This window comes from Oncorhynchus mykiss, chromosome 11, assembly GCF_013265735.2.
Source record: "Oncorhynchus mykiss isolate Arlee chromosome 11, USDA_OmykA_1.1, whole genome shotgun sequence".
Taxonomy (NCBI): Eukaryota; Metazoa; Chordata; class Actinopteri; order Salmoniformes; family Salmonidae; genus Oncorhynchus; species Oncorhynchus mykiss.
This window is the reverse complement of record NC_048575.1, coordinates 26940757-26957271: the sequence shown is the minus strand read 5'-3', so window position 1 is coordinate 26957271 and position 16515 is coordinate 26940757. Positions and strand designations below refer to the sequence as shown.

Below are 16515 nucleotides of genomic sequence, written 5' to 3'. Positions count from 1 at the left end.
TTGGACTGACAGAACGAGTGTTGGACTGACTCGTTCTGAAAATTACAACGTGATTAGAAGTTGAACATCATGGTGTCTGTGTTATGCATGCGCGATCACATGCAAAAATGCAATTCAAATGTCCCGAAATCAATCTATCTCTGCTGTCATGTTCACTCTCCACACGGAGTCTCGCGGAGCTCCGCCACTGACAGCTACCCATTAGCTGACGGCTACACATTAGCTGACGGCTACCCATTAGCTGACGGCTACACATTAGCTGACGGCTACACATTAGCTGACGGCTACCCATTAGCTGACGGCTACCCATTAGCTGACAGCTACACATTAGCTGACGGCTACACATTAGCTGACAGCTACACATTAGCTGACAGCTACCCATTAGCTGACAGCTACACATTAGCTGCCAGCTACCCATTAGCTGCCAGCTACCCATTAGCTGACAGCTACCCATTAGCTGACAGCTGCACATTTGTTGCACCTCTTCTGATTTTCCATCACTGTGTGGATCAAGTCATTATCGATACAAGTCCATAACATGTGTAAATATTTGGAGTTTCAGGTGTCTCAGTGAGGGCTTGGAACGTGGCACAAAAATAATAATTGTTCCAATGATTTGGAAGTCAGCTGTAGTAAAAAAAAATGTTTTTAAATTGTCGCTGAGAAGTCTGAGGAGAGTTGCAGGCAGGCAGGCGTCAGACTTGCTTAAAGTGTGCACTTGTTTGTTGGCCCTCTAACTGCTCTGACAGAGCCCATCCCTGTGCTGTGTGCGCTGCTGTCGTGTGCCATAGACTTTGGAATGTTTCCTTCGGTCTTAGCATATGGAGTTTGTCCATTTCAGGTATCATAAAAAGAGGTAGGGTTGGACACCTGAAATGCAGCCACGGTGGACTGAATTGGCCTGCAGTAGCTGGAAGGTCACTCTGGGTTCTAAGACACACAAGCCTTTTAAAAAGTGGCCGAGCGGGGTTGGGCCGAACGTACGAACACAGCCGTAGTATTCCATGTTAATTATTTTTCCCCTTTTACTTCTGAAAATCACAAATCAAAAATGAGCTCATTGGGAGCAATGGCAGTCTGAGGCGAACAATTTTCTGCCTAGCAGGTGTCTGTGATTATAAAACGTTCCCTGCCTGCAATCCATTCATGTGTGTCTTGTTGGCATTCTTATGTTAGGTTGTAAAGTTGGGTAAAAAGACCTTCAGAAACTTTAAAAATCATCTTTGAATAACAGTGACACAAAGGCTCTACTTTCTCCATGCCAAACTGCAAGGTTTTAGCGTGAGGAATGTAAAGAAACAATAAACGTTTGATATTGTTCAGCCAATTAATAGAGGGGGACCTCTTCTGTGTTGTAAAGCACTGGGAATGTGTCATTTTATTCCCTTCGCTCAGTAATAAAGGCTGAATTGTTATTCTGCTGCTTGGAATGATGAGAAAGTACGGTTTTTATCATGAACAGTCCCAGATACAGACTTATAACCCTGATTCGTTTTTTATAGGGTTCTTCTTGGGCTGAGAAGAACTGAACGACACCCTTTCAGACACCAGTGTGTGATGTCTCTCAAATAAATGAATAAAGAGGCAACGTATCAGATGTACAATGGAAAATAATATGCTTTATAACTTAAAGGAATCACAATAGGCCCGAAAACTTTGTTAAAAGAACAATCATTCAGAGGAAGAACTTTTTTAGAGACCCAAGTCCATATAATTTTACGACCCAAATTTATTTCACTGCTAGCATTTTGGTGCAAATTAAGAGAGGTCCTATTTCCTCATGTCTTTTTTTCCCCCTCAACAGGATTTTGCCGTTCAAGAAGAACCTCCAACACAAAAGGTCCAACATGTGGAATTGGTTGATGCAGAGGAACAAGGCCAACCCCAGAGGTCTTACGAGCATCAGGAAAAGAATGTGCATGAGAAGGCGAGACAACAGCTTGTGCAAAACAAGCCAGGCGGCAAAAAGAAATTAGAACCATCTTTGAAATGGAAGAACCTCGGTCTCGCGTCTCCCTATGAGTATGTGATAATTCCACCCTGATATACAATGTCCTTGAAATATTGCAATGCATGTGATATGTGTGGCGGGAACTTTCTGCTCCAATAGATTTGAAGCTTTTAAGTAAGAAGGGGGTGATGCTGGAGTCAAGCACTCCGATGGCTGCGTTTGTCTCATTGTGTCTTCTCCACATGCCAGCAGTCACACATTATAAAGATATGGTTTTATATGGCGTATACATTTAAGGGAGGGCACAAATATTCCTGATTATCTGGACGATCCCAGCTAATGGATGTGTTCACTGTGTTGAACCCCTCAGCTCAATTATAGACCGAAAACTTGGGCGCGGGAGTCTAAATTCACAGAAATGATCTATCGCATATGTTCTTTGATTGATAAATAGATCTAGCAGGGGTTTGAGTATTTGCAGCTGCACCTTGTGATAAGTGTCCCCATTTTTAAGAGGCAACTGGCTCCAGATAAAAGTGCCTTAAACGGCTAAGAAAGCCTAAAATCCCTGCGCCTCTCTTCCCTCAATGCCTTAGATGATGATGATGTTATGTTACGATAAATAACTATTTAAAAACAGACGAATGGCTAATGATGTGTGCCTTTTTATTTTATTTCATTTTTTTTTTAGTGAAGCAGATGACAAGAAATCGAAAAAGAATGCAGTGAGTGAAAAGTTTGCCGAGGCACAGGAGAAGATGCAGAAGAAAGCCGACGTCTCTGTGTCCTCCTTACCTGGTCGGCAGTCATCTAATAAAACGTAAGCCACCTGATGGGGATTTCTCTTCCTGCGCTGCACAAATGACAGAGCTTCCACAGTACAGCAGAGAAAGCAGCAGCCGACAGAACAGGAGATTGCTGAGTTGACAGAAAGAAAAGATTGGCAACACTCTTTTGTTCTAGGATGATATTCTCTGTGGAATATATCTCTTATATAAGATAATGTGTGGGTCTGATGTACACCTTCCCTGTTCTTCCTCTGGCGCCTGGCAGCGAGGTTTCCAGCTGTCCCCATAATTGTGACAGGCCAGTATATACAGGACCTCTAGTAAAGTTACTGGGTCGACTGTAGACACTGTTCTGCCGATGAGCTTTTTTCCAACTTGCACCAGTGAAACTTGGTACACGTACAGGAGGGGACCATAGGCAGGTAGCCTAGCGGTTAAGAGCGTTGGGCCAGTAACCCAAAGTTTGCTGGTTTATATCCCAAAGCCGGCAAAGGTGAAAAATATACCGTTCTGCCAGGAAATGAACCCCCAACAACAACTGCTCCCCTGGACGTTGATTAAGACAGCCCCCCACACCTCTCTGATTCAGAAGGTGTGGGTTAAATGCATTCAGTTGTGCAAGTGACTAGGTATCCCCCTTTCCCTCGGGGAGCCTACTGACATTACTTATGGACAGTAGTGATAGCAGACACAGGGACCGTGCTTCACTGCTTAATTAAGGCTTGGTTCAGTGTTTATCATGGCTTTGCTACGCTGCCTGGGAAATGGTCATATCGGCTGGTTTTCTCTGATAATGGCCTTCTCTGGAAATTCTATCTGTGTACATGGGAACCATCTCCCCGCGGACCCATTAGAACGTGTACCAAATTTCATTGCTCTGCGGTGCGCCGTTTTAATGATACACTTATTTGAGTGGCCCAGCTGACTTTAAAATCCATCTGCATTTCTGTTTGCGTGTATGGAAGGAAGGCGACGGTAGAGAGAGGCCCGCTCTGTGTAGTATGATGATGAATACTCCAGTTCCCCCATTACTTTCGGACCCTCTCTCTCACTTTATGCCTGGTTGCTGCTGCTTAGATCTCGAGGACGTTCAAACCTGACACTTCCATTTATTTTAATGGTGCTTGTTGCATAGAATAACATTGCCGTTATTTTAAATGGAGAAACCTCAAATATTGTTATGTGTATCATTAGAGTTATTTAAATCCTTCCTGTGTATGTACTTGTATAGTTAATTATTTTAGGGGGTAGATCAGCTTTAATATTGCATATAAATTGTAGCTCCCATCAATTTAATTGTCTGCATCATTTCCAATCCCCATATATTTTCTTTGTAAATATATACAGTACCAGTCAAAAGTTTGGACACACCTACTCATTTAAGAGTTTTTCTTTATTTTTTAGTATTTTCTACATTGTAGAATAATAGTGAAGACATCAAAACTATGAAATAACACATATGGAATCATGTAGTAACCAAAAAAGTGTTAAACAAATCAAAAGATAAGTTACATTTGAGATTCTTCAAAGTAGCCTCCCTTTGCCTTGATGACAGCTTTGCACACTCTTGGCATTCTCTCAACCAGCTTCATGAGGTAGTCACATGGAATACAATTCAATTAACAGGTGTGCCTTTGTTAAAAGTTCATTTGTGGAATTTCTTAATGCGTTTGAGCCAATCAGTTGTGTTGTGACAAGGTAGGGGTGGTAAACAGAAGATATCCCTAAAAGACCAAGTCCATATTATGGCAAGAACAGCTCAAATAAGCAAAGAGAAACAACAGTCCATCGTTACTTTAAGACATGTCAATGCGGAAAACATTTCAAGAACTTTTAAAGTTTCTTCAAGTGCAGTCGCAAAACCATCAGGCGCTATTATAAAACTGGCTCTCATGAGGACCGCCACAGGAAAGGAAGATCCAAAGTTACCTCTGCTGCAGAGGATAAGTTCATTAGAGTTACCATCCTCAGATTCCAGCCGAAATAAATGCTTCACAGAGTTCATGTATAACACATCTCAACATCAACTGTTCAGAGGAGACTGCGGGAATCAGGTCTTCATGGTTGAATTGCTGCAAAGAAACCACTACTAAAGGACACCAATAATAAGAAGAGGCTTGCTTGTGCCAAGAAACACAAGCAATGGACATTAGACCAGTGGAAATCTGTCCTTTGGTCTGATGAGTCCATCTTTGAGATTTTGGGTCCCAAGCACTGTTTTTGTGAGACGCAGAGTAGGTGAACGGATGAACTCCGCATGTGTGGTTCCCACCGTGAAGCATGGTGGAGGAGGTGTGATGGTGTGGGGTTGCTTTGCTGGTGACACTGTCTTTGATTTATTTAGAATTCAAGGCACACTTAACCAGCATGGCTACCACGGCATTCTGCAGCGATGTACACAGATCTTTTAAAAATATATTTTATTTTATTGTTTTCCACTAACCCTACCACCTTATACATAGTATATACATTTTAGGGACACAATCTATTTTACAAGAGTTATCTTTAGTTTGTTTTTACTCCTAACCTTTCTGCTAGCCTCAACCGCTCCCATCTATTTCTGAAGACCATCCAGTCCTTGTATAGTTATTACACACACTAGGTCTAGATAGTGATTTTAGCTTGTTGTATAGAATAACCTTTCAGTTATTTTAAATGACAAAAGTAAATCCTGGACATGAACCTTCATATTTTGTTATCACATGCCGACATTGAAACTCTTCTTGTGTATGAGTATGAACACACAGCCTAGATGTTGATTGTTATCTCCTGCTGGGTCCTGCTCCTCAGTAAGACCCCGGGAGGAGTTGGTGGCGCCGATGACTTCAGTGAGAGTTCATCAGAGAGTGAGGAGGATGAGGAGCAGCCAGAGCGCCGCACGGAGAGCAACACAGACCTGCCCTCAGAGTACTGGCAGATCCAGAAACTGGTCAAGTACCTCAAGGTACAGTACAGTAAAGCCTGTAGAGGCCCGGCCCTCCTCTGCTTTGGGTATTTGACTGAAAATAAGTTATTCTGTTTCGAAAACATGTACTATTCTAGCAGGCCAGCAGTCCACAACAGACAGGGGAAAAAAATCCAGGTTATTTTCCTGTGATCCGTACAGGAATGTTTTATGAGGAGTTGAGTCAATATTTTTTCAATTGTCTAAAAAGTAGTAATGCCTTTAAAGGTATTTCTCTGTGTCTGTTGTATTGTAATAGTCACAATAGTGACAACCTGAGAGAAACATAATGTTATCACCTTAACATAATTCCACATGCCTGCTTTGCGTACATTTTATGTCATTGTCAACAAACTGACGTTGGAAAAAGTATGCGTTGCATTGCAAAAGTATTCAGACCCCTTGGATTTCCTCACATTTTATTGTTACAAAATACATATTCTGTAATGTCAAAGTGGAAGAAAACCATATTTTTAGGGGGTGGATAAAGACATTCATAACTAAAATATAGTTGTTGCATAAGTATTCAGCCAATTTGTTTAGGCAAGCCTAAATGTAGTTTAACAAATCACATAATAATGGACTCGCTCTGTGAGAAATGATAGGGGTTGACATTATTTTTTAATGACTACCCCTTCCTCTGTCCCCCCTACATACAACATATGTAAGGTCCCTCAGTCAAGTGTTGAATTTCAAGCACAGATTCAACTACTGTACAAAGACCGGGGAGCTTTTCGAAAGCCAGATTCAGTCTGCTTTAGCCCCGAGACTGGGAGAGGAATCCATATTTCAGCAGGACAATAACCTACACTGGAGTTGCTTACCAAGAAAGGTGAATGTTCCTGAGTGGCCAAGTTACAGTATTGACTTAAATCTGCTTGAAAATCTATCGCAAGACTTGAAAATTGCTGTCTAGCCATTATCCCCAACATCATGACAGAGCTTGAAGAATTTGGGAAAATATTGCACAATTCAGGTGTGCAACGCTCTTAGAGACTTACCCAAGAAGACAGCTTTAGTTGCTGCCAAAGGTGTTTCTTACATGTATTGACTCAGGGAGCGGAATACTTATGCAATGACTATATTTGAGTTATTTAATTTCTATTCATAAAAAACAAATGTTAACATTTTTCTCCCACTTTGACATTACGGAGTATTTTGTGTAGATTGTTGACCAAAAATGACAATTAAATCCCACTTTGTAACACAATGAAATGTGAAGAAATCCAAGTGGTCTGAATACATTGTATAAGGTGCTCCTGTTTTAAAGCGCCTGCTTTGTAGTAGATTGTTTATTGAAGTGGTTGGCCTGGGTCTGTGGAATTCCTGTTTCTGACACACTAGGCCTGTTTGGGTGCATGTGCGAGCCAACGCTTAGGAGATAGAAGAGAGCTGTCTAAACGCAGCAGCTGGACACGCTGTTTGCCCACACCACAGAGCATAAATGAAACGCGCCTCTGAAAGGTCTGACAGTGCATATGGTGAATATTAATGTGTCAAAACACAAAAGGACCAAATACTCCAGTGACCCAGACTGACTGGAAATACCTCCATCTACTGCCTGATTTGAAAGGATTTCTCCCTTCTCTCACTCTGTGGTTACCGGTCAGTTTATTTGGATAGATACCGTTTAGGCCCATGACATGATGTAACTGCAATCATATGATATTGTGGTTAGTCATTCATTGCATATCTGGCCCCTATACTTTAATGATAATCATGACCTAAGGTAGCTTCTCTCAGCTATGAATCGGCCATTTCAAATGTAGTAAATAAAATTTAAAAAAATGTGTGCTAAATATATTTTTTAATACAAATTAAATTGATTTACGGTATAATAATTCAATATGAATTACTTTATTTCGTACCTCTATGATCTAGGCATATTAAATATTAGCAGAAACTTAGCTGTGGTGCAGTATTTGGCTCTGTCCGTGTTTTTATATACTTTACTGCAATCGGTACCCCCTAATAAGATCATTCATAGGGCAATCGGTGGTTCTCTAAATGAAACATTCATGCAAAGTTCAGTTCCAGGTAGATATTTTTAGCTTAACAAAACATCAGATAATTAATGAAAATTCCCTCTTAGGAAAGCAGCAGTTACTCTCTTTTCCAAAAAAGGATTTAAAATGTAAATGATATAGAAAGAAAATGAGAGAACTTTCAAATTTCATTTTGTTTGTATACGTTATACTTTTCAGTGGGATTGAAGTGAATTCGTAGTGATACTTTGTGCCTTCAACAATATGCACTTGTAAACCTGTACTTCCCAGGCAGTATTATATCTGTCTAGGAACCACACACTGGAGTTATTTATGGGGTTTGTCCAGTAGTCATTTTATAATATCATTACCATCAGAAGCTAAATGTAATCCAGAGCCAAGTTAAATATCTGTTTTATTTTAGGAGTAAGAACAGTTTTTTCTTCGTCTTTTCAGCGGTATAGACAGACATTTGTACTTCAGGAAGATTGAGACTTTCATAAAGCAACACATGAATGATCTGTGTTGCGTTTTAATGGTTATTTATCTAAGGATATTTAGCCAGAGTGCTAATATGTGTGCCGACATTGGAACGTGCTAATATGTATACTAATATCTATATTTGTGTGCCGATGAATACACATACAGTATGCCATATAATAAGTTGTGTTATAATGATGTTAACATGTTGCTTGCCGCAATGACTTAAACACTTTAGATGAGACTTGAGTGTGTGGAGTAGAGTACAGTTGAAGTTGGAAGTTTACATACACTTAGGTTGGAGTCGTTAAAACTCGTTTTTCAACCCCTCCACACATTTCTTGTTAACAAACTATAGTTCTGGCAAGTCGTTTAGGACATTTACTTTGTGCAATTCACTGTATCACAATTCCAGTGGGTCAGAAGTTTAATACACTAAGTTGACTGTGCCTTTAAAAAGCTTGGAAAATTCCAGAAAAGGATGTCATGGCTTCTGATAGGCTAATTGACATCATTCGAGTCAATTGGAGGTGTACCTGTGGATGTATTTCAAGGCCTACCTTCAAACTCAGTGCCTCTTTGCTTGACATCATGGGAAAATCAAAAGAAATCATCCAAGACCTCAGAAAAAAAAATGTAGATCTCCACAAGTCTGTTACATCCTTGGGAGCAATTTCCAAATGCCTGAAGGTACCACGTTCATCTGTACAAACAATAATACGCAAGTATAAACACCATGACTACGGTTTGCAACTGCACATGGGGACAAAGAAATGTCCTCTGGTCTGATAAAACAAAAATAGAACTGTTTGGCCTTAATGACCATCGTTATGTTTGGAGGAAAAAGAGGGAGGCTGTTTTAGACAAAAAAAACTTTAACCAAGTAAGATAAATAAATGTTCAATCAGTCCCGAGTGAATGAACAACAACAAAAGCTTCCTGTCCTCACCAAACTGTCCTTTTAAATAGTGTCAAGATAATGCATTAATGACAGGGTTTGTCGCGTAAGCGTTACCATCACCGCCATGAGATCTGAAGGCCCTGGGTTCGCCCCTCTTTGAGGAGACATTTTTAGCATTCTCTTTCATGTATAGTGTTGACACCCCCCTCCCAGTCCCGACACACACCGCCCCACACACGTATGGTGTGTGCTTATTTTCAATGATTAGGTTGCTCTTAAAAGAGCATCGTTGAATGGCAATGGACAGGGGCTGTGGTGCTTACGACTGCGGCCTGTTCCATTCGAGCATCCCATTGGTTCCTGCGTAGCTACCTGGTGTTGCCTCCCGCCTGCTGTGTGAGTCCTCCTATCTAGCTAGTTAACTAGCTGGGTAACTAGCTAGCACACAGTGTCCTTCACTCCCACCTGCAGAACACCTGCCCTTGCCATCGTTAACAGACCTTCTGAAACAGTGCACAACAGGAGGGGAGCGTGAAATACCATGTCTACCGGTGTCCTAGCTATTGTTAGCTAGCTAGCTACCTAGCCCGCCTGCTGAGTCCTAGCTTGCTAGCTAACTAGAAGAACTGCAGAAAAATAGTGCCCGACTTTTGGGGATGGACACTGTCTACCGTTGTCCCTCTGTGGGGTTTATCGGCTGTTGGCATCCGACGTTATGGCACGTTACTGCCACCTACTGTCCTGGAGCGCTCTCGCCTGTGTACCGGAGTCCTAGCTTTTCTAAAAAATGGACCACAAGAAGTATAAAGAGAGGTTCCTGCAGATGAAGGAATGCCCACATGTAGGACCACCCTGAATTGCACCCTACTCCATCTTGCTACTACGGAGGAGAGAACGGTGGATACTGGAGAGACCAACTCTCAAGGAATACGTTGTTGCCCTCATCCGTCAGATGCACTCCAACCCCTATGGTACATCCCAGGAACACACCGCTTCATGGCTGGGTGGTGGATTGTGTTCCCTGAAATGTTTATCGTGCTGGGCCCACTCTATGCATTTGGTTATCTTCTGGTCCCACTGGAACATCCAGCTCCTCCGCTGCGCCATATCAGAGAAGACCCCCGCTGTCCCGGGAAACATTCGGATGACCACCTCTAAATCCGCACATCAGAGGCACCAGTGCCGTCCCTTTGGTGCGTCCCAAGTCGTCTCCACCAAGATGTATAACTAGGATGTCAGGGAGAGAAGTAGCACAGGCCCTCTGCTGGCGCAGAACACAGAGCAATTTGTGCCACTTCATGCATTGCTCTCCGAGCCACCTAAAGTGACAGTCAATAATGCATGTACAGTAAATTGTTAACGGGTAGGCTACATGTTGATTATTTTGCTGTGAATATTAAATAAATATTAATAACTACATTATTTCTGTTGCCATTTTACATGATGGTGTATTTTTACTTGACTATATTGCTGTGTTATGTTGTATAATTATGTTGTGTAATCACCTTCCGATATGAAAACCTTGGAAATTAAGTGAAGAGTAGGCATTGGTCTGAAGCTGAAAAAGAAAGGTCATTGACACCACAATGCCTACTGAACTCATGCTCTACCAAGGTTGTCCAGCACACAGCTTTGACCTACTACAGTAGCTATGCTGATCTATTACTTCAAACATTTTGTATGCAGGTTGCTTAGGATTCAAACCTTCTCAAACTGCCTAATTCATACTCTTCAGTGGAATAATGGAATGCACAGGGTCCTGCTATTAAAATAATACTGTATATCATTAGGCTGTATGTATTTTTATAAATAGGCCTATTGTAAATGTTAATTGTTGTAGCGTCACCATCTTGATTGCAAAAATAAATACAAATACACACTTTAATATTTAATCACTTTAAACTTGAATCATATTCATTTGACAGAGGTAATCAACTACCCACTGATCAGCACAGAAATTGATAGAACAGGACCATTTTGTGAAAAGTGTTTCTGAGCTTATGTCAATATTGCACAGGTAAGCTAACTGTTACAGAAGTCTACAACAGTGTTAGATGCATCACTACAGACCCTGTATTCCAGCCGGCTGCGACCGGGCGACCCGTGAGGCTGCGCACAATTGGCCCAGCGGCGTCGGGGTTAGGGGAGGGTTTGGCCGGCCGGGATGTCCTTTCGGGGCGCATGCATGCCGACTATGGTCGCCAGCTGTACGGTGTTTCCTCTGACACATTGGTGTGGCTGGCTTCAGGGTTAAGCAAGCAGTGTGTCAAGAAGCAGTGCGACTTGGCGGGGTCGTGTTTCAGAGGACGCATGGCTCTCAACCTTCGCCTCTCCCGAGACCGTACAAAGGTGTACAAAGTAGAAAAAAGGTAATAATATAAATACATTTCCCTATATGGTAGCGGTCTCTCAGATTGAAGAACATACAGTAAAGTTTCCATACCACGTAATTGCCATCAATTTGCACTGTAGGTAACCACAAGCTGAAGCCAAACTGCCTCATTTTCTAGAATTAGATACATGGCAATTTAACAGTTTCATATAATATGCTGTCGCCATAGCTGCTACCAATTACCCTATTTTTTTTTGATAAAGCATTGGCGATAAGTGGCTTAAGTGATGATTAACAAAAAATATTTAGGTGCCAAATTTATTAACATGTTTATTACTTAGCAAACCACACTCAAAGGTTGTCTATTGTGTAAGTGTTTACAATGACGGCTAGAATGTGATCATTTTTGTTGCATAAGTGGCTTCTTCATTTTACTGCCACATAATAACACATTAGAGGATCCCTTATTTGTCCCTAATATATATTTTCATATATTAGCATTAGATCAGGTCCTTTAGTTTATATTGTCTTATAACAATGAGATTACAGTATATTTTGTTTTATGTCCTGAGGAAAAGTAACTGATGCAATCATTTTATAATAAACAATAGAATTATTACGTATATTAATTTCCAAGTAAAATGTAAGATATTGCAAAGAGGACGGTGATGTAAGTAGGTGTCATGATTTACTTAAGCGTCTAGAGTGCTCCCCACGTCCATCCACGATGATAACACTTTGTTTAACCCTGGTTGAGGTTGTCCACCCTCTGCTGGTCAGTAGCAGAACTACAGACCCCTTAAGTTCTCCTGCCACTCGAAAGAGCCAGGGTCAGTCTCTACACTCACATTAACTTAATTTCTACAAGTGAAGCATTATTTCCAATGAATTAGGTGTTTCGGAACTTTGAACAGAGTATTCAGCTCTGTTAACATGTTATAAAGACATTTTCAGAAATAGTTTCTTAATTAACTACCAGGGAAAAATGATGGTTGATAATAAGCCTCGGACTAAAAGGGAAAATAGAAATACAACACACATCAGTTTGAACCATTATTTTGGAAACTCATAGAAATTAAGTGGGCTACTTTTGCACCAGACAAAGTCATTTTTACTATGAATGTCTGTACCTATTTCCATACTTTTTAAATGAAACAACTTTTTAGTGACAGAAAATACCACAAACGTTTGGATGCCTGACAAAACTGTATTATTTCACTAGCCGCTACAAGACAGCAGGGCCAGTCATATGCTCAACATTTTATTTTATACATGATCCTATGTCCAATGTTAAGTAAGAGAGAACCACCAATCATTCTTTCCCTATTCCTTACCCATAATGGACTTGGCAGTAGATGGCTACATTTTATTCATCTGTACCCTACATGGCTAGTCTGCTTCAGAAACGACAGAATAGTATAAACCACATGAATCCTCCGGGATGTGGCCTCAGCCAAGCTGGTTGATTCTTTCTTGCACCGACTGAGGTCGAGGAGCACAGACAGTAGGAACACAGGCAGTAGGATCCCAGACAGTAGGAACACAGACAGTAGGAAATCAGGCAGTAGGAACACAGATAGTAGGATCACAGGCAGTAGGAACACAGGCAGTAGGATCACAGGCAGTAGGAACACAGACAGTAGGAACACAGACAGTAGGAACACAGACAGTAGGAACACAGGCAGTAGGATCACAGGCAGTAGGAACACAGATAGTGGCTCCACCCCACATGTCATAGATCCAGCTCTGTGGCACAAACACACACACACACACACACACACACACACACACACACACACACACACACACACACACACAGGTTATTACCTTGCTGTTTGCAATTAGTTGTATCAAGCAGTGAAGGTTTCAGACATTTCTGGTGGTGAGGAGGTCTAAACAATGGGGGAGACAAAAGCAGACTTTTTATTTTAATAGGTGATATCAGGTTAACACCTTTAATTAAATTGTATCCCTGATAGTTTTTTAATTGTTTGTAAAACAGTTTGAGTTCCATAATGGTATTTGATTAGTATATACATATTTTATACAATGGTCTCTATAATTTACCTGAGGAAGGACCATTGAGTTGTTGATTAATGATGATCATCCAGCGCTGCGTGTCTGGTGTGAATTCCAGAGCGACCTTAACACGTAAATTCCCTTTATGCGATGTCTACTTCCCAGGGCTTACTTAGTACCTGTTGCACTTGCTCAGTTTTTAATGTATGTGTCTGAATTAACGGACCATAAGAAATGCTTGTTTTATAAACTCAGCTAAAAAAATAAATGTCCCTTTTTCAGGACCCTGTCTTTCAAAGGTAATTCGTAAAAATCCAAATAACTTCACAGATCTTCATTGTAAAGTGTTTAAACACTGTTTCCCATGCTGGTTCAATGAACCGTAAACAATTAATGAACATGCACCTGTGGAACGGTCGTTAATACACTAACAGTTTACACATGGTCGGCAATTAAGGTCACAGTTCTGAAAACCTAGGACACCAAAGAGGCCTTTCTACTGACTCTGAAAAACACCAAAAGAAAGATGCCCAGGATCCCTGCTCATCTGCAGCCAGGGAAATAAATTGCAATTGTCCATACTGTGAGACTCTGAAGACAGCGCTACAGGGAGACAGGGCGGACAGCTGATCGTCCTCACAGTGGCAGACCACGTGTAACAACACCTGCACAGGATCGGTACATCCGAACATCACACCTGTGGGACATGTACAGGATGGCAACAACAACTGCCCGAGTTACACCAGGAACGCCTCCATCAGTGCTCAGACTGTCAGCAATAGGCTGAAAGAGGCTGGACTGAGGGCTTGTAGGCCTGTTGTAAGGCAGGTCCTCACCAGACATCACTGGCAACAACGTTGCCTATGTGCACAAACCCACCGTCGCTGGACCAGACAGGACTGGCAAAAAGTGCTGTCACGCCCTGATCTGTTTCACCTGTCCTTGTGATTGTCTCCACCCCCTCCAGGTGTCGCTGACTTTCCCCGGTGTATTTTCCCTGTGTTTCCTGTCTCTCTGTGCCAGTTCGTCTTGTTTGTTTTTTCAAGTCAACCAGTGTTTTTCCCGTTCTCCTGCTTTTTTGCATTCTCCTTTTTCTAGTCCTCCCAGTTTTGACCCTTGCCTGTTCTGGACTCTGTACTCGCCTGCCTGACCATTCTGCCTGCCTTGACCACGAGCCTGTCTGCCACTCTGTTCTGGTTTTGACCTTTTGCCTTGACCATGACCATTCTCTTGCCTACTCCTTTTGGATTAATAAACATTGTAAGACTTCAACCATCTGCCTCATGTGTCTGCATCTGGGTCTCACCTTGTGTCATGATAGGAGCGGGATCGATTTGGAGGTGGAGGGTTCCTCATGGTCTGGGGCGGTGTGTCACAGCATCATCGGACTGAGCTTGTTGTCATTGCAGGCAATCTCAACGCTGTGCGTTACAAGGAAGACATCCTCCTCCCTCATGTGGTACCCTTCCTGCAGGCTCATCCTGACATGACCCTCCAGCATGACAATGCCACCAGCCATACTGCTCATTTTGTGCGTGTGTTCTGTGTTCTGCTATGGCCAGCCAAGAGCCCGGATCTCAACCCAATAGAGCACGTCTGGGACCTGTTGGATCAGAGGATGAGGGCTAGGGCCATTCCCCCCCAGAAATGTCCAGGAACTTGCAGGTGCCTTGGTGGAAGAGTAGGGTAACATCTCACAGCAAGAACTGGCAAATCTGCTGCAGTCCATGAGGATGAGATGCACTGCAGTACTTAATGCAGCTGGTGGCCACACCAGATACTGACTGTTACTTTTGATTTTGACCCCCCCCCCCCCCCCCCCCCCCCCCCCTTTGTTCAGGGACACATTATTCCATTACTGTTAGTCACATGTCTGTGGAACTTGTTCAGTTTACGTCTCAGTTGTTGAATCTTGTTATGTTCATACAAATATTTACACATGTTAAGTTTGCTGAAAATAAACGCAGTTGACAGTGAGAGGACGTTTCTTTTTTTGGCTACGTTAATATTGGTAATCGACTGCATTCACCAAATCACGAGAGTATATACTGTATTTATGAATACTGAATTCCCTTCATTCTTTCCCTACTTTGTAATGTGAAATATTTAAAGATATTTTTCCTCTGGATATAATTTACGAGGACATTTAGTCATCTCTATCCTTATTGCCAAATCCCGCTGGTAGTGAAATGTATTGAGCAGTGAGTCCCTCCCCAGTTTTGGAGCAGACGTGTTCACCTGGGTTTAAACTACTATAAACAAAACACATAGCAGCCTAACCTCTGCAGTCTTCCCTGTTATCCCCCCCTATTGTGACAAGTGTAAATCTATGAAGTATTGTTTATTTTCTGTGGCGAATCACAAATGCCCCAAAGTCACATAAATACTGTCGAAAAATGTCCTCATCATGTTATGTAAACCCTAGTCATTGGTTATGTTTACAGTTTATTCATGTGTCTTTCATAAGCTGTAGTCTTTAGATGCAGACAGAGGTTGCTTTCCAAATAGTACCCTATTCTCTTTATAGTGCACTACTTTTGACCAGGGCCCATAGGGTAGTGTACTACATAGGGAATAGTGTGCCATTTGACAGACAGTTGTTGAGTTGTAGGCTATCTGCCCCCTCTGCCTGCACATCTGCCCCTATCATGCTAGCTGGATGAGAGTCAGAGACATCCATCTTAACAGATTGTCAGATGTTGTCAATGTTTTAAAGAATGTCTACAATACTTCTAGACCAAAGCTAACAAAACTGGAAGCATATGATATTTTCTCTCTGGTATCAGTTCTAAACATAGCGTTTTGTTTTTACAAGGTAGGATCCTAGCCCCCCTGAATCCTTTGAAGAGTGCGAAGGGGTGGTGGAGACTACATAAGCAGTAGATCCACTGCTGTTAATAGACAAAAGGTTCACATTTAGGCCAACGTCATAATATGGGGAACACATGTGTCCATTATCCCGCTCACAACAGTGTTTCAGGCTACCTCTTTTTTGGGAACTCCTTCATATCACGGTTCACCCAGATACAGTGATTTAACTGTACTCCCATAACATGAACTGCGTAGTTATCCATAGTCGCCCCCCCCCCCCCCCCCCCCTTTTAAATAGCACTTC

The 16515-nt window shown here is 41.9% G+C and overlaps 1 protein-coding gene across 1 annotated transcript in view; it reads left to right on the top strand.

The window, feature by feature from the left end:
• odad2 (outer dynein arm docking complex subunit 2) overlaps positions 1-16515 on the top strand; it is a 68563-nt gene that overhangs the window by 13277 nt on the left and 38771 nt on the right. The window contains exons 8-10 of the mRNA XM_021620611.2: positions 1805-2022; positions 2643-2771; positions 5530-5683. Coding sequence (XP_021476286.2) covers positions 1805-2022; positions 2643-2771; positions 5530-5683 — 501 coding nt within the window. The remainder of the gene's footprint in view (positions 1-1804; positions 2023-2642; positions 2772-5529; positions 5684-16515) is intronic.